Here is a 19,958-nt window from a genome sequence, read left to right as displayed (position 1 = left end):
TAGAATGTGTAAGGTATACATCTTAATGGATCTAGTTGCTAGGTTAGCCTGTTTCTTAAGTACATTTCAAAATTATGTTAGGTTTATACAATGGCAGTTAATTTCAAATGTATCTGCATGTGCTTCTTGAGCCTGTTGGCTGCATGCGCAATACATGTTGCTTAAGCATTCAGCTTTTGAGAATTGTGGCTTTTTGTGAATGTCTTAAATAGCATTAAAAATATATATATATCGGCATCTCAAATACTAGTACTGATTTTTTTTTAATTTAAAAGAATCTAATATGATTAAACATTTTTAAGAGACAGTATGATCCTTGTTACTTTATAACTTTAGTTTTTATTGTCTTGTAGTTATTAAATAGAGCATCTGTTGAAGGGCTCTTTTAAAACTACAGCCCAAAACAGGCTTTGGGGCTAAGAGGCAGAGCAGCATGCAGCACTGGACCTACCTACCTCTAACAGCTAGCAGAGGCCTGTAGCAGCGACAGTCCTTTCTGGAGTCTTTATGTGCATGCAAAATGCAGAGGAATTCTGGTGACCTACCTCCAAGGCAGCTGCCCTCCTGAGCTTTTCTGTGGAAAGCAGCCCCCACCATTTTGGAATGTGAACAACCAGAGACTACGAGGAGAAATTAAAAATCTGGAAGTTTTAGACGCTTCACCATTCAGCCTTTGAATGCAAGGAACAATATGCAACACAAGTTTTTCTTTTTTTTTTCTCTTTTAAATACCCTTCTATTAAAGTGATTTTTCCAAACTGGCTAGGATTGGTATTTTGTGTTTAGTTTTGCTTACAGTGCAAATTTTATTCTAGTAAAAGTTTCTTCCTGAATGCCTTCTCTTTCTCTCATTACCTTGAGGCACCCCAGCACTTATTCTAAGGAGAAAATAAGGCTTCAGGATACCTTGAGATGCACAGATATGTTGGGAAGATGGTCTTATGGAGGACATGTTTAGGGTAAAGAGGTTTTCTGTGATAAGCCAAACTCTGCTGAAGGCTATCTTTTTGCAGATCATAAGCCTGCAGTACCACTGGCCAGAAATGTGATATGATTAATACATTATTTATTTTGTTTTTGAGTAGGTGCCAGCCTTGTGTTAAAAACTTGAGGTACTTTATCTTACCAAAACTCTATAAAGTAAATATTACCAGCTTCATTTTATAGAAAAGGATAATTAGTCTCGTATAGTGCTTGTGCTCACACGGCTTAACTGTGAAATGATAAGGGCCAGTCTTTCAAGCCTAAGGACTTCCTTGGGGCTAAAGAGTGAAAGAAAAGCCAATTCATGAAGCAGTTCAGGTACTTGGAGTCACATTCGGGAGGATTTTCTGCTGAATCCTAGTCTACAAACATCACAAATGTTAGTTTAATAGAATAGAAAATGCACTGCATTGGCTCCTGTTGAAATTTTAGAAGAATTTGCTTGAAGCTTAGGTTCCCTTACCAATGAGGCTACTCATTTTCTTTTCTAAGCCAGGGTCCTGTCATTCAAAACAAAAAATTACCTTCTTCCCTTTGTAATCCTCAAAATTTGGAAGGGAAACTTTGTAAACTTCAAATTAAGTATAATTTAAGTACCTTTGCCAAATTAATTCCTCTTAATAGTACTATTGTTCACACTGATTGCTGATATAATTTAGCTCTTTCCTGCTAAACAATGACTAGTTTCCTCCTCAATTGTTTAGAGCTGATTAATATCAGCCTTGGTAAACTAAAAATGTGGGGCTACACCTGATTCGTATTGTCTGGAAGGACTTCCCTTCTGCATCTCTGCTTGAATGGAGGAATCTTTTTTCTAGATAGCAGGTTGACATCTTTACTTTGTTGGTTCAGATAACCTTTTATACCATTTGAGGGATACTGGCCTGGGAAGGTTATATATTATAAAGATGAAGGAACAATGCAGCTGACTACTATCTGGATAGTTTCTTCCCTCCTACCTCAGGACCTGATAACTTCATCACTCGGGTTCTCAATGCCACCTCTGTGAAACACTCTCCAAATCCTTTAGTTGGAGAAGTGCCATAATTTTTGTTCCCATTAGCTTTTCAGGTACCTCTGCTCTGGTAGTACCAACTTTGCTGTAATGGAATGATTTGATAGCATGTCTTTGTCTTCTTCCAAAATGAAAAATCTATTTATTTCCCTGTGTAGTTTCAGAACCTAAAGCACACAGAACTTTATAGGTGCTTGGAAAATTAACCAGACTTCTCTTGTCTTTTCAAAGACTTTTCGCAAGTAATAATCAGCTTATAAATAATTTATTCTATAGGGTTCTAGAAACACAAATCAGGAATGGTGCTATGTTTATATTTCTGCTTCTCTGCTCTGAAAAATATCAGGTTACCTGCCTCCAGAGTTCTAAGAGGATTGTATATTTTCATACTGATTTTTCAGGATATAAATACAGACAAAGCAACCAATAAGTATAAAAATGTATTATAAAATTTAAAATTACTTCTACTAAAGTGATTTTTATTTTTTGTTTCTCTGTGTAACTTTGCATCTAAATGTTTTGATTACGGAAGAAGAGAAGACTTGGTGGGTACAGAATTGCAGATATGTGTGTTGGAAGACATCATAGTATAATACTGAATACTGCTTAGCATTCTCTGTTGTAATTGCCAGTTTGTCTTCTCCTCTGGTCTTCAAACCCCATGAGGGTAAGGATCAACTCTGTAGTACTAACTACTTTATTCCCTATGTGTAGCATAATATGTGATAAATAATAAGGCTTCAATAAATATTTGTAAAAGACAATTGAATAATATATTATTGTGTTGTCCTGTTGTTTTATTGACACGTTTCTAAAAGTACTGTTACCTTTGAGAGCCTACAGTAGATTCCCAGGCCATATTTGTAGAATGACATCTTAGAAAACAGATGAACCTTATAAATTTTATTCTGTTTATTTATGTTTTAGGTTTTATATGAGACTATAGAAGTCAAGATAGAGCTCAAAGTTAAAAAGAGCAAATTTTCAGAATTATTAAAAACTAAATTAGCTGACAGGGGAAATAGAGGGAGCCACTCATGACTGCAGTGGCTCCCCGAAGCTTGGAGAGTCAGCTAGCCTGTAGTGCTGTTGATTACGCCTCATCCCTATGAAGTACGGCGAGAAGCACCAGCTAAAGGATAGATTAGGTGAACTCTTAAGAATTCTTCCAACCATACAGTTTCAAGAGTATATGAGTGAGGGATGTAAAGTCCAATATAGGGAATATAGTCAATAATATTGTAATAACTATATATGATGTCAGATGGATACTAAACTTTTTGAAGCGATCACTTCAAAAGTTATATAAGTGTCTAATCACTAAGTTGTGCACCTGAAGCTAATATATATTGTATGTCAACTATAATTAAAAAATTAAATTAAAAAAAATTATGAACGAGTAAGTAATGAATGAGCCAAGGGACTTTGGCTACTTTGCTCAGTGGTAAATTGCCGTTTTCTTAACCAGATCAGGAATATATTTTGGTTCTAACAATGCTTTTTTCAACACTGGAAATAAATTTATGATTCTCCATTTTTACATGTAAATCTAGCTACCAATTCCTTCGGTAAAGTGCTAGAAGTTATTTGGTTGCAACCACTGTGACAGTTTCCTGGCAGTTTTGCAATTTATTAAAATTCAACTTTTCAAGTAAATGGCTAAGTCTAGTTAGTAGGCAGAAAAGTAGAGCAAATCTTGAAACTGACATAGGGATGTTTGTTTCTTCCTGAAGAAAGATGAGGTACTCCTAGGTAGGTTTGGCAGAATTTAGTAAAATTTAGTAAATTAAAAAAGTAATTTAGTAAAATGTGCCTTGTTCTCTTGTATTGCCATATAATAGCTTTATTCATACTCCAGACCTGACAGCAAATGGAAATGGTTAATTAGCACTTAAATGTATATATATACAGTGAACCAAGGGCAAAATATTGAATAAACATTCTTTGTTCTTCAGTATTTCTGGAATGTAATATCTCTACAGATGTGGTTTATCATTAAATCATTCTATCGTGAGAGATATTCTTTTCTGAAATGGTGAAATGATCTTTTTGGAATAGACCTAGATGTCCAAATGTTTTATTATGTATTCCATAGTATGTATAGATACATTTAAAAATTATATACATGCACTCCTAATATGTTTGCTATCATGATAATATCCTTTGAAAACAATATACAAGTGTGCTTCATTATAATTGCCAAAAGCAGTGCGAGAGTCTCTGTTATGGATAATCTTCATTAATGCAAATTTTCAAAATTTGGAAATAGAATTTTCTAATTAAAATCCTTTAAAATAAAGAATGTCAGTAGTTTTGACCCATTTTGTTAAAAGTATGGAAGTCACAGGTTTAGTAGAGTTTAGAAGAACTGCTGTTTGGTGTTGGTGACAGTGGCAACGCTAACAGACAAATTTGAACTGAAACATTTGTTTTGTTGATAAATAAGATTAAAAACGAATACTACAGTGATGGAACCATTTCAAAGCATCTCTTTCCAAAACCATCTCACCTTTTAACGTGACTGACAGAACTCATAGAATGAATGGGGTAAATGTAAGCTTTGTCATTTTCTTATGTTTGCTTCTATTTACATCGACAGTATCGGCAAATCCTGGTTTCTTTGCAGGTATTATTTTAAGCTACTTGTTTATTTTGTGAGAGTTAGCTTAAATCAGTATATACACAAGTAAATTTAAGCAGGCACATATAAAAGGGAATATACTGTGTCCTAACCATCTCATAGGTAGCACAATGTGCGTGACAGGCGAACATTTAATATTAGAACTGAGTAGGGCTATCAGTGTTGCTTTGCATATAAAATAATAATAGAAGTTGGATTTCAGTTTTCTTCCTGTATTAGAAATAAAAATTGAAATTATAATGTTTTCTATTTCAATGAATCATCTTTTCAGCTCATTTTGGATCTCATTTAAAATCACTGTTTGACAGGATAGGACCCGAATCAACTGCTCAGTTGGCAGTTTGAGCTAGAGTATGAGTTATTTGATGTCTTGGCTAAAGTCTTAAACAGTTTCATATCCCCCATGGTAACAAATGATAATGTTTATATTGTTACTTGTTTAGTATTTTATAAATTTTTTAACTGTTTAAACTTCACTGTCATCTTTATCCTTTATAGGAATCAAGTGAAGTAGGCATCATTCCCATTATCTGATGAAAAAATTGAGATACCCTAATTGTGACTTGTTCAAAGATATGTGAATAAGTAGCAAAACAAGAATATAAAGGGCGAAGTCCTTTTTACTAGACTTCATTTGTCTCACAGCCAGTGTCTTTCATAAATTAAATATCCAAATATTTGCTAGGTATATTATTTATCAGGAAAACAGTTGAACAAGGTGTAAATGATTTTTCTCCCCTCTATGCAGTTAAGACAGAGATCGGGGTAAATAACTAAAGTTCTAAAAATATCCCAACCTGTTCTTTTTCAGTTGGTGAATATTACTAAGTAGATCTAATTGGATAGTTGATAAAATGAGTAGGAAATTAAAGAAGGGGTAGGGATTGTGAGTGCTTTGTAATTCAAAGAATGGTAATTTCAAAGAAGCAATAGGATGGTTATTGAATTCTAGTAGTTTTATAAACTTAAGTGCTTGGGCTTGGAGTTTCGTCAGATTTTATGAATTTATCTATTTGCTGCAATAGAAATTGGCATAAATGAATAGAAATTTAAATTATCCCATCTGTGCAAGGCAGTATTCAGAGACTAATGTTTATATAAAAGAAATAAAGCCCTTACGGAAAAAAAAAAAATTGGCTCCATTTCAGCTTGGATAGTGTAGCCAAGACTTCAACTTCTTAATTGGTAATAATGTCAAAAATCACATAAGGAGTATTTTGTAATAGCAGGAAAAATGACAGATACCCCGAGAACATTCAGATAAGAAGATAATGGGGGCACAGTGTGTGGTCTTCTCAAGTTAAGATACTGAGCACTTTGCTTCTGAAGTGGTAAAATGCCTCTTTTTTCCAAAACTGAAGCTGTCTTGCACAGTGGTGTTACAGTCCTGTCCTACCTTTTATAAGGTAATTTCAAGTTCTGACTACGACCAAATTTCTTTAGATTGGGTAAAGTACAGAATAATGTAAAATAAAAATTTTTAATGGAAAATAATTCTATCAATTTAATGTTTCAGAAATGGTACACTTGTAGTACATTTGTTTGAGTTAAAACAACGAAACAGTTGTAGTTTTTTAAGGATTATTTAGGATTACTTAGATATATAAATACTCCTAGTATAAAAATAAAATGTGTCCAAATTAAGAATTATTTACCTGGCTTTATGAATATTAAATAGGAAATCCACAGATGAAAGGACTGTAAAGTTAGGAAGCTTGAAGAGATATTTTGGAACTTCTAGATCAACCTAAATTTACTGATAGGGAAACTGGGTTCAGAGAGGAAGATTGATATTTCTGAAGTAATGCTATGCGTCAGAGTTCGATTTCTGATATCATGGCAGCACCACACTTCTATTTTAAACTTTGTATATCTTCTGAATTTCTGTGTTATTGTTGAAATAGGACTTGCTATTTGTTATTATTTTCTATTATTCATTTATTTATTCACTCATTCAATAACTGCTTCCTAGTGCCGGATAGTTTTCTAGTTGCTGAATAAACAGAAATCCTGTTCTCACAGTGCTTATTTTTGTGTGTGTAGAAAGAACAACATCATAGATTGCTGTGAAAATTAAATGGGTTAGTATATATAAAACACAGCCTATGCGGTGGAGTCTATTATCATCATCCTGATTTTACAGATGAGGAAACCGAAAGTACAGAGAGGATACGTAACTTGCTAACTTGTTCAGAATCACACAGCCAGGAAGTGGCAAAGCTGGATTGCTATAAGCAGTCAAGCCTGAAGACATGTCCTCTGCTCTGCATCATAAACTCTTGGCAAAATGGTGGCTCTTAACGGCCTTGGACAACTATTTGGACCTCACTTTTGAGAGTCAGTTAATCTTGTCCAACATTTTAAAGGACAGAATGGATAAAACAATGAACCCATATTTGAATGCTTTCTTCCACATTTAACTTTGCAAAGCCACTTTTTTTTTTTTTTTTTTTTAATGAGAAGAATAATGCTTATTATCCCATTGTGAGACTCAAATGATAGAGATGGAGACCCTTTGCAAAATGGGTTTTAAGTCTTTGCTGCATGAATTCTTGGTATCTCTTCTCAGTATTTTGGGCAGTTAACCTATATGCTTACTTCTCTGGCTCATTAGGAGAAGGGAAAATGTATGGAGAAGTAGTGCACGGTACTGGGAAGAATGCTTGGTTCTAGGAGTCCTTGACTGTGAATTCTAGTTAGACCTCCTCCTTTAGCTACTTTTTGGTACCCTAAGACTATATCATCTATGTTCTCGACCTCCAAGATTTATGGAGGTAATCTGTAAAATGTTTATATGAAGTACGGAGTGCTAGGTAAATGTTAAGGCTCAGTAGTTCTGTCATACTGGTGAAGAGAGCCCTCGAACAAGTGTGAATGATAAGGGACTGCAGCAAAATCATGCATACTCTGATTATTTTTCCCCCTCCTCTCAAAATAATAAGCCTGCCTTCCCCTTTTAGGGGAAGTTTATTTGGTGTTAACCATTGTGCTTATCACTATGACTTATTTGTGCCAATAAACAAAACCACACTGATGAGAGCTGTGGGGCCTGTGCCTTCTACTTTGAATGCCCCTAACTCTTTTGGTACATTTTTTAAAGTCATTTTATTTGTGATCTGAATTTCTGCTTAAATGGAGAAATTTCCCAGGCTTCTCCAAGCATGGTTAGCTTTCTGAAACGTGATGTCATAATGAATTATTTACATCTTTATTTGCTTTATTGAATTCTGAACTTCTTAAGAGCTGGGGCCACATCAATATATATGTACGTGCATACCTAGCACTGTGCACAATGCCTGAGAAATACTATGTGACCAATAAATATTTGATAAATAAATGAAAGAGCTTAGCAAAATACAAAGTAGGTTATGTAAATAATGACTTTTTTCAGGAAGAGTAATAATACCAGACAGATCAAAGTTAGTGACCTCTAGTAACACCTGGACCATCCCTCACAGATGTTCTCTTCTAGGACTTTACAGGCTATGAGTCTCATTCTTAGGAAATAAGAGTATTTTTAAAAGTAATTAGTTTAAAAAAATTTATATAATAATCTCCATTTGATAAATAACCAAGAAAATCCCACCCAGAGACCCATTTCATCTTTCATTTCCATTTTTTTAAAACCATATTTTATAAAAAATTTACATATTTGCATTCAACTTAAATACTATCTTGTATTTTTTTTCCTCTCGATATACCACAGGTATTCTCTTTTTAGTTATCTATAAAGGGGTTGGCAAACTTTTTCTTAGAGGCCCTGATAATAAATGTTTTAGACTTTGTACCACAGCTGCTTAATCCAGTCATCTATTGTAGGACACTTTGTTTGCTTCCGTGTCCTGTCCACTGTGAATAATGCTGCTATGTGGACCTTAGTGGTTTCTGTGGCAGCTGCTCAATTCTGCTGATGTAGCACGAAAGCAGCCACGGACCATATATAAACAAGTGGTCTGGCAGTGTTCCAATAACACTGTTATTTCTAAAAGCAGGCAGCTCCCCCCAGCTTTAATGTGCTCACCTCTCTCCTATAGAACTCATATTTATCATTTAAAAGGTTATATAATAGTCCTTTGAATTATTAATTTACTTAAACATTTTTATACCTGAACATTTGGGCCATTCTTTTGTTCTCGTGTTTGTTTTTAACTTTTCTGTTATACTGCAATGAGTGTTTCCTGTTTAGCTTTTTTTTTTATTTATTTCTGTGTATTTGATGATTTCTATAAGTAAAATCTCAAGAACTCTTAAAGCCTGTCAGACTGCTTTCCAAAACAGCAGTGATAGGGGGAGCATTGGCTTAGCCACACCTGGCCTGTCTGACTGGCAAGTGACAGGAGAGAAGGGAACATGATCTAGAGCCTGTGCCAAAGAGAAATCCTGATTAGAACTCCGAGGGGTGTAGGTTGCATCATATGAGGTTACCAATATTAGACTGCTTTTGATCTATAAAATCTATGAAAATTGCAGTTTCCTGTAGTTTCCTGTAGTTGCAGTTTCAGCATAATTAACATAAATGTTATTAACCTTTGCTTACAACACACCCTGTAACATTGTAGCTTGATTATATCATTATTTCAGTGTTCCCCGTCCTGAGTTGGACCTTTAGCAGGGACAGGAGGAGTGGCGAGCTGAGTTCCTGCTAGGGATGGTATCCTTAGCCAGAGGCAGAGATAGATGGGCTTCACGCTATCTTGAACCACCAGGATAGAAGCAAAACGTACCTATAAGTAGACCATTGTACCTTATCTTGTGCTATATATAGCTCAATGGGTGAAGAATCCAGGATTTAAATCCACCTCTTTTGGATTATAAGACCATGCATTCATTTCTAACTCTATCACTAAAAATGATTTGAATTCAGAGATAGTTAGATGTGATGAGGTAATTTTATCTTTAATTGTGCGTTAGCCCTTTCAATACCTCTAAACTTGAGATTTGCAAACTCTCAGCTTGTTTTTGTAAATACGGCTTTATTGGAACACTGTCTAGTTCATTCATTCATTCATTTCCTCTGCACCTTTTATATCACATGGCTGAGTCAAGTGGTTGTGACAGAAGCCTTACAGCTTGCAAGCCTTAAAATGTTTCCTATCTTGGCCCTTAAAAAAGAGGTATGCCAACCCTTGCAGAGGGTAAAGTAGTATTCCTTAAATTAGATAAGGAGCCCTCAAACCATAGCTTGTAGGCCAAAACCAACCTACTGCATACTTTTGTCAAGAAAAGTATTGAAACACAACTGACTGTGGTGCCGATGTGACTGCTTTTGTGCTTTTGTTCCATTAAATTCAGTCAGTGCCTGAAATTGTACCCACGTCAACTCCTCATAGAAATTTAGCATGCATTTTTCTTAATTCCTCTTATATTCTATGTTCTCATTCTAGATTATGTGTCCCTCCTCCAAGAGATATTATAGCATGATATTTTTAGGCTCTAGAGTCAAAGTCTCTGAGTTCAAATCCTGGATGTGTCACTTAATGGTTAACGTTGAAATAAGACAAATGGCCATATTAGTGAAGTAAAGTAGAGAGCATATTTAATAATCAGATTATTTTAGCTCCCTTATGATCACAATAACCTAATAGATGGAATATTGACAGAAGAGAGGATTCCGTTTAGTCATATGGGAAATTTTCATCGCTTATTCTTGTGTTTTACTAGAGTGAATCTTCCCTGAGCAGAAATTTGTTTCTGTCACTTAGCAGCTCCGTTACCTTAGGTAGGAGATACATATCCTCTCTGAGCTGAGCTTCCACTTTCTCACTGGCAAAATAGGGTTATTGGTGTGCTTGCCTCCTCACAGGCTTATTGTGAGGATTAAATGAGATAACTTGTATAAAATGCCTGGTATGTAGCAGATGTTATAAAAATGTTAGTTTCTTTCTCTTCTTTTCATGGTCGGAAATGCTTTGTTATAAATTTTGTTTGGTGACTAACAACACTAATTATACAAACATTTATTTCTCCTCCTTTTCTGGGATATTTTCTCAGAATGTAACCTCTCAGTGAAGTTTTTGCTTTGATTGATAGAGGCAGATCCCTAAGGTATAATGAAAAAGTGGTGTCTTTACTGTGAATGCGGCCCGAGAAATGGACCTGAGAGTTGACAACAGATTCATCTGGCCTTTTCTTCCCTTATTTGATTGCAGTATAAAGAAGAGGGCGGCAAGGTGACCAGTTACTGCAATGAGACGATGGTTGGGTGGGTGCATGATGTGCTGGGCCGGAACTGGGCTTGTTTCACTGGAAGAAAGGACACTACCTCTGAGAATGTGAACACAGCACACCTTCAGGGTCTCCAGGACAAGTGAGTTGTCACAAATGAAAGATGTGTTTAGTTATGTTTTATAGTATGTGTATGTGGATGTTAATTCTTGGAAATTTTCGATTACATAAAATTTATTTGACTTGGAAACATAAAGCCATGTTATATAAAACTTTACTGGAAAAATATGTTGACTGATGTAATTGAGAGAAGCAGCATTTTTTTCAAAGCACTCTAAAAAGTGCTTTGGAAATTTACGTTAAGAACTATAGAGCTGCAACGACTAATAAAGAAAAATAATTTTATTATTGCCATGTAAACTATATTGCATAATACCTGTAGATACATATGTTTATGTTGTAACAAGTGTAGGCGATACTAATCGAACATAAATTTTAAACAAGGCAATAAATAACATTAAAATTCTTAGTATTTATGTAGTATATATCCTTTACTAAGGCTACCATGCATACAGAGTACCACAGACTGAATGGCTTAAACAACAGAAACTTGTTTTCTCACAGTTCTGCAAGCTAGAAGCCTTAAGATCAAGGTGTCAGCAGGTTTGGTTTCTTCTGAGACCACTCTCATTGGCTTGCAAATGGCCGCCCTCTCTGTGTCCTCATGTGGTTATTCCTCTGTCTCTGTCCTCATCTCCTCTTCTTATGAAAACACTAGTCATATTGGATTAGGGCCCTATGACCTTTTTTTTACTTTAATTTTTTTTTAAGGGCTGTATCTCCAAATACTGTCCCATGCTGAGGTACTGGAAGTTAGGACTTCAACATATGAACTTTGAGAGATCACAAGTCAGCCTGTAACATGAAGTTGATGTTTTTGTTAAGTTAGGTGCACTTTAGGTAACCAAACCACACAAACGAGATTTCAGACTTTTATTAATTTGGGAAGGAAAAGAAAAATATTATCGGTAGTAACTTTTTCTGTTATATTTAGTTGTGGTATCCACTGAAAGCATACTTGAACAATTCATCTAAAGCCAGGTCACACTGTAGGAGAATGACTGCAGCAGAGAGGTGGGGGACATGAGTTCAAAGAGGAGGAACTTTTCTTGGAAAATGCTGACGTAAATCTAGACTAATTCACCCTCCCCTCCCCCATTTTGAATTTAGCTTTTAAATTGCTTTGCTCGGCTTGATCCTTGAGCAACACATTTCCTAATAAGCCGTTCACTTTTGACCCTACCATTTGGGATGTGCTTTGTACTTTTTTGAGATTGCAAACATTGCCTCCTTTAGTGAAGAAGCTGCTAACTGGAGTGCTCAGAACCCATAAAAGGAGCATTTGGGACAAAATTACCCTCAAGATCTCTTTCAGCTCTTAGCGATCTTTTAAACCATAGCAAGGTACATTATTTTTAATCTCCTTGGATCTTAAACAGTAAAAATATTAGTATTTAAGACTTACATTGTCACTATGGTAATGCACATAGCCTATGATGTTTTGCTAGATGTTACAATACAGCCAGAGAAGTAGGGCTGGTTACTGCTTCTCAAATGCTTAAAGTCCATGAAATAGTGAGCCTCACCAGTAGAAAATATTTCAAGACATACATTTACAATTTAAATTTACTTTCGGGCTTAAAGAAACAAGTAACTGTCACTTGTTTTTGTTGTGTTTGTGTGAGAAATATGACACAGGCAGTTTTATAATCTATTTAGTGAAGGCACCTCTCTGGTTTCACACTTTGCAACAAGTAGGGAAGGACTTTGATAAAAACATTAAAACATCAGCATGGTTGCACTTTTTTATTCTTTTCAGTGCTTCCAGTTTTTTTGATTGTATTAAAGTGCTCTTTCCATGAACATATAAATTAAAAGAAAAAATTTCAGAGTATGCCTAAGATGTTACTCAGGTCAGATATATCTTGCTTTGCATAATTGAATGTTAATGGAAGTCTTGGATAGTGAATCACACTTAAGCCACAAAATCTTTTCTTAGTAGAAATAATATGGTAAATTCTGTAATTTCTAGCACCTGGCACATAGGTATGATACATGTTTGAATTAAATGAATAATCAATGCCCCTGATTTTTGGGGGGCTTTGTAAACATGCTCTGTGTATGTTAGATTTATTTACATCTGTATTGAAACATTTGGCATCAAGTAAACTGGTGCTTCTTAAATTTTAATGTTATCGTGAATCACCAAGGGATCTTGTTAAAATGCAGATTCTGATTCAGATGGTCTGGGTTGGATACTTAGAAGTCTGCATTTCTAACAAGCATCCAGGTGTTGCTGCTGCTGCTGCTGCTGCTAACTGGTTCAAAAACCAAATTTGAGTAACAAGGATATAAACCAAATGTTCATGTGGAATCATTTTTTTTTTTGTATCATGTGGTTATAATACTTGCCATGCTATATATACATTATATACAGTTTGTGCTGTCCTGTACTTTATTTTTTTATTATTGCAAAGTTATAAGGGTCCATTGTGGAAATTGTATGAGGGGTGGAGAAAGTTGGCAATCCTATGTCACCAGAGATAACTATGATTGGCATTCTAAAAATATACTCATACTATAAATGTATATACTTTCACAAAAAATGGTAAATTCTCTATAAACTTCTTTGACATTCTGATTTTTAGTTTAATATAGTGTAGACACCCCTTCATATCACTAAATATTCTTCTAGACATTTTTACTGAATAACCCATATAGCAAATTAAGTACCATTATTTATTCAATCAATCTCTTATCTTAGAACATTTGTTTAGGTTGTTTATAATCTATCACCAGTATGAAAGTGTTTCATCGAACTTCTTTATACATACATGTTAGTTAACGTGAAGTTTTATTTTCATAGAAGACATTCCAATTCCAGGCTATTGACATATATATATATATGTATGTATGTATATATATATATATATATATATATATATATATATATATATATATATATGTATGTATATATACATATATATATATATATATACGATATATATATATGTCTTGATATATGTATATATCGATATATATATATGTATATATATCTATATAATAATAATAATATGTATGTATATGTAATGTGTATATATATATATATATATATATATATATATATATATATATATATATATATACATCTCCTCAGACAAAAGTGAAAGGTGACTTTTGGACTCAGAGGTTGTCTCTTCATATATGAACCAAACCCAGATCAGTTTTGGTGCCAAAAAAAACAGCTTTTCTTGAATAAAAGGTATCAATACAAACTGTACTGTAAACAATGGTTTGTTTAAACTATGAGGAGAAAGGAAGAGAAGGTATTTCGAAAGCCTGATGACTTTAGAGCCAAATTAAGGGGATTTTTCAGATCAAAAATCAGTTACCACTTACTGTTAGAGTGTCTGATGCCGTTCCTCCTGGCTCCCAAAAATTTCTAAGCTGGGTTAACGGGGTCATATTCTGCATGGCTCACTACAAAATAACTTGAATCCAATGAGATTTCACTACATTAGAGTTAGGGATAGTTCAGAGATCTTTAGTATTTTGATTTTTGTTGTCTAAAACTGGATTTTATTTTATCTTATAATTTCAGTTTATCTAAATTTTGTTTTCTGTATTTATGATGTTTAACTGTCCCATTGACTGGAAATCCAGCATTGTATGTCTCGCTCTATATACTGTAGTGCATTTAACTTATGAATTTCTTATACTAAAAAATGTAGAATAAAGACTATTTTGATGATTTGACCATAGTGCTGAAGTTACATTACAAAAAAAAAAAAAAAAAAATGCCTTGCTGAAAGATTATACCACCTTCCACTTAGGCCCAGAGTGTTGGAATGCCTGTTTTAATGAAGTCTGATTATATCAGTAAAGAGTATATCTGAAACTATCTTATTTTTGTTCAGGTATTCTAATAGGCCCTACAAATATAATCATGACTTTGTGAAAGCTATCAATGCCGCTCAGAAGTCTTGGACTGCAACCACGTACATGGAATACGAGACTCTTACCCTGAGAGAGATGATTAGGAGAAGTGGCGGCCATAGCAGGAGAGTCCCCAGGTAATAAAACACATGTCTTTATCACTAATAAAGATGTTTATGTTGAATACCATCCTCTCTTCCAACTAGCTCTCCCTGGGTTGCCCACCATTTTATTGGCCAACTTAAACTTTTCCTGTTACCTTTTTTCCAACCATTTCCCTCTCCTGTTCACACATATTCTGCTCTCCAAGTCTGGTTTATGGGTTTTGCTTTCACAGCATCTGCCGCTTCCGTGATTCCCCTTCCATTTTCTATACCCCGGCTTAGGGCTTTGTCATCTCTTTCCTGCCTTATGGAGCTACCTCCTGCCTCCTGTCTCTTTGTTCTCTTTTCCTCCCTGTCTTCATTCTTAGCCATTCTATAAAGTACTTTAATACCTTTCTGTACTCAGCTATAATTGTGTTACTACTTATTTTCTAATAAATAAATTTAACTTAGTAACCAAAACCATCTAAATTGGACAGTAAATATATATAGTACCCTGACCTGCTTTTAAAGAATATTACACAATTGCTAAAAACTTTTCTTTCATGACCTCCATTCATACTACTCCCTTTGCCTCAAATACCCCTCAACTTGCCAATAACTGTCAAATTTACTACTTGTAAAAATCTCAAAATTCTCTCTCTGTTTGAAGGTCCAGCAAAAAACCATTCCTTGTAATCAATATACCTCTTTTAACTTCAGCTATAAGTGACATTCCCATCTTTAGCTTATATACTCCATGGTATCACTTTGAGAAATTAGATCATAATACTTTGAATTTTTATAGTCAAGAATTCAGTAGATTTTTTTTTATTCTTTCAAAACTATAGCTGGATCTGTCAGAGTATATAGTCCCTTAACATTTGTTAAATAGCCAGCAATGTTTCTGTGATGCCATATCTTGCTTCAGAAGAAACTGACATCACTGAAAGACAGGGAACTGGAAACCAGTAGAGCTAATGGGAGTCAGTAAATTGTGTTGGTTCTTCTCCCTTAGTATATCAAAACATTTCTCAAATTTCAGGAAATGCAATGATTATTTCCTTAATATACTTAAAGTCCTTGGTTCAAATTTTAATGTTTGAACAAGCCACTGATTGGTTAATTGTTAACTGAAATGCATTTCTAACTTTTTATCTATAGACTAATAATTCTAAGGCTCTGGCATTTTTCCACTATGAGGCTGTAGGGAGATTTTTTCCTATCCAACTGAGAGCATTCTCTCATAATTCTTCCCCTTTATCAAAATAATCTTATACAATATTTCTTAATGTGTATTCTAAGGAAGTTCTAGTCCATAAGACGCTCTGGTTAATCTAAATTGAAAAATGGAGCATATCACATTCTTTCTCAGATTCATTAGAGTGAAGGAATCATATACTGTGTCGATGTGAGACAGGAAGTTCTTAACCTGTTCAATGAAAGTTCAGAGGAGATGCTGTCAACATTTGAGCCTTGGGAGACTGGAGCACCTGCCTGAAAGACATGAGCCTCAGATACAACTGCTGCGCCATGCACCATGTATCTGTGGAACTCTTTTGTACTCGACTCTTCCCCCTTCCACCCAAGCACCTTTGCTTTTGTGAAGGGCAGGCTACTTTATGAAGGTCTGCTTTTAAGGCTAAGATAAAGAGATGGAATTGAGTGAAGTGGGATATACCGAAACAGACATTGTAGTCTAGCTCCCTAGTTTTCAGTAGCATTTTGTATATAAATTAGTTCTGTTTTAAGAATCTAGTGACATAGCAGAAACTCTCAGAGATTCTTAACATGAAGTTTGAGGAATTTGTGAAACTATGGAGTCCAGAGTTTTTACTAGATTCTTAAAAAATCTGGACCCAAATGACTGAGAGCCAATAATGTATACTGTACCTATAATGTTATTAATTCTCACTTCTCCATCACCTCGATTCCTTTTTCACTCTCTTCATTTTCACACCATTGAGCTTCAGATGTCACATTGTTTTTGCTTTGTCTGTGTTTACATTGATGGGCAAACATTCTGCCTTATAGGATGGCGGGAAGTAGAAAATAAACATTTGAATGTCTGTTGTGTCCCAGATAGTCACTTAAATCTATCAGCATCATATTTAATCCTCTTAATGACATGGATGTTGATGATGATGGTAGTTATCATCATAATAGCTTAGTAATTTGTTAAAGAATTATCAGAAACCAACACTGTTCTAAGCACGATTTTGCACGATTTTTATAACAATCCTTTGAGTTAGGTGTGCTTATACCCATTTGTATAGGAGGCCATCATAATTTTGTGATGTTAAAATCTTTGACTAATGTCACACTGCTAGTAAAAGGTTAAACCATTTGTAGGAGGTTGGTATGACTCTGAGATACCTGCCATGAAACTATGTTATGCTGCCAAACTTCAATTCCATTTTTATCTTTCATATTTCTTAGTGTATTCTTAGGCATACACAGGTCAATTAGTTAATATTTATCGATTGATTAACTCTGTTGGCCTCTCACTGTGAAATCACAGAAACTGTTTATTTCCTTTCAAAATTTGTTTGCATCTATTTTTTATTCATAAATCTCAAAAGAAATAGCCAAGGTTTATTTTTGGTTTATTTTTTTTCTACCCTATATATAAAATTTCCATGTGCATAGCTTTTTATGTACATTGGTTATACAATTGGCATTATCCCAATTGAATTTATAGCATTATTATAACTTCCTTGTATTTGTTATGGTAATTTCTATATATTTCATTTCTCTGAATTCTATCTTTTTATATGGTCAAACAATGTCTCTGGCTTAATTAATATTTTAGTGAGAAATTAATTGACATTTCTGTATGAACTATGCTGTCTGTTCTTCACAAATCTCAAGGTTATGAGTGATTTTTCATAAGTGATTTTTTTCTTTTTCTCTCTTTCTTTCTTTTTATCTCAATTCCATTTTGTCTTAGCATATTAACTACTACATCATCTCTTAGAGAAGTGTGTGAGAGAGGGAACTACTTGAGAATAGTTACAGAGGACATGAAGAAGTCCAGAAATAATCTTTACAAGTGACTAAATTGGAACCTGGAATAAAACCAACTGGCTAACCACAAAAAAGTTAGAACAGTGCGGTATGATAATGCCAAGAAAATAAGAAATTCGCCTAGTTCACAATAACAGAAAAATAAATGTTACCACGGCGTAACAGTGGTGCCCTACCAAAAGGGTTGATGGAGCATAGAAAGAAGTGAGTTTTCGTTGGGGCTTGTGGATAGAGCTGCTCTGCGAACAGTCCGTAAAATTAGAAGTCGGGAAAAAACTCTAAGGGGATTTCTTCTAAGCAGTGGGTAACGGGCATTTTAGATAAAAGGAATAGTAGCACAAAGATGTGGAACACAGAGCATTTGACAGACTTGGGGAAACTTCAAGAAGTCTAGTGTGTCAAGAGCTAGAATTCTCTGTTTGTTTTAAATCTCTAATATGGAGAAGCTTGTAAAACAATTTTCTCATTTCCAAAAAAAGTTCTGTTCATTATTCATCGTCCAAGGCAACTCTTTTGTGTCTTACTTTCCAAGCATTTCATATAAGGTCCAGTTCTATAATGATGAAGCAGTTTTGTCTATAGTTTATGGAACTACTCTACCTACTTTATACTTAGACCTTTCATTTCTGTGCCTATTTCACTTCTTTTACAACCACCTCACTATCACTACCACCCATATCCTGAGTCAAACATCAGTAATTCCTCTATTTTCTCTATATCTTTCGTCGGCCATCTTTAACTTCCTACATCTACTTTCTTGGTCAAAATATGTTAAAAGTAAAAGAATGCAGCTGTTGAAGCATACTAAAAATAGCATCACAGTGATACACAAAACTAGTGTAATTTCACAGGGGAAAATTACTAGCTCCTGGAAAAGAAATGGATAATGAAAGCCATTTTCACAATTTAGTTATGAAATTGACATATTGTATAATAGACACATTATTGTGTTATAGATACACTGTGAAACACTGATGAAACAAGTATTCTTTGGTTCTGAATCCAGATCTTAGCCAGCCAGGTAGTTGAAATACTATAATTAGAGGTTAGGAAATCATCCTTAAAGAAAAGTATATATTGATGTCAAATGTATATTTCCATCCATCCTAGGCCCAAACCTGCACCACTAACTGCTGAAATACATGAGAAGGTTTTACGTTTGCCGACATCTTGGGACTGGAGAAATGTTCGTGGTACCAATTTTGTTACCCCGGTTCGAAACCAAGGTAAAAAAAAAAAATTGTAATTTTTAATTAATTCATTCTGGAACATTTATTGAACGTTTACTATGTGCCAAGCTCTGTGGTATATTCTGGGAATATAGAGATGAAACGGGCATGATCTACTTTAGTAAAGAAATAGAAATGATATGGCCAATGAATACTTACTTCCTTCTTTTATATCTATGACAGGCTTTGGTATTAAATAATCTCTCCAACTGAGCTCAGCATTTCTTAATTGTCCTCAATATATGTTCCAAGTAGCAAATGAAATTAATCAGAGCGATGTAAGTCAAACTCATTTGCCCTGCTAGTAGGAGAGACTCATGTAGAAACAAAGAATTGCATATAACTCAAATTAGTCTTCCTTATGCAAGTGGTTTGCTGGAATCCTTCTTTGCTACCTGTCCTCCCATTCCATGCCTTGACCCCATCATTTAGTCTTTAATTACCATAGAAGCCCAGAAAATGTATCCTTTATATTTCTCTGGTAGATTTTTTGAGCTGTGACCTTTTGGTTCACTTTACATCAGAATATGACATATGATGGTAAATATTAACCTGGTTTCCCGAATGGTGGCCTGGGAGCATAGCCAAGATTTACCAAAAGTATCACTATAATTGCATTTTACTAGTTATTTTCAGAAATTGGATACGGTATGAGTAGATTTAATAATTTTTTCTCTAATAGCACTTGGTAGCAAATTATCTTGTTATCCTAAATTTTAGCCAACAATGACTTGGAGAATCATTTATATAATAGGTTTATTACTTCTAAGTTCATTTAGAAGATAATTACAGTACACATGACTGATTTGTTACTATAA

At 34.5% G+C, this 19,958-nt stretch overlaps 1 protein-coding gene across 2 annotated transcripts in view; it reads left to right on the top strand.

The window, feature by feature from the left end:
- Positions 1-19,958, top strand: part of CTSC (cathepsin C) — a 35,364-nt gene that overhangs the window by 7,942 nt on the left and 7,464 nt on the right. The window contains exons 3-5 of one of the 2 annotated variants that reach the window (XM_039848312.1): positions 10,790-10,947; positions 14,783-14,938; positions 19,022-19,137. In XM_039848312.1, the coding sequence (XP_039704246.1) occupies positions 10,790-10,947; positions 14,783-14,938; positions 19,022-19,137 (430 nt within the window). Of the gene's footprint in view, positions 1-353; positions 2,777-10,789; positions 10,948-14,782; positions 14,939-19,021; positions 19,138-19,958 lie in introns of those variants that run through there. The other variant, XM_039848313.1, reaches the window with a different exon arrangement.

This window comes from Pteropus medius, unplaced genomic scaffold (assembly GCF_902729225.1).
Source record: "Pteropus medius unplaced genomic scaffold, Ma_sr-lr_union100, whole genome shotgun sequence".
Classification (NCBI taxonomy): domain Eukaryota; kingdom Metazoa; phylum Chordata; class Mammalia; order Chiroptera; family Pteropodidae; genus Pteropus; species Pteropus medius.
The sequence above is the reverse complement of the archived record's forward strand: the minus strand, read 5'-3'. Positions and strand labels throughout refer to the sequence as shown.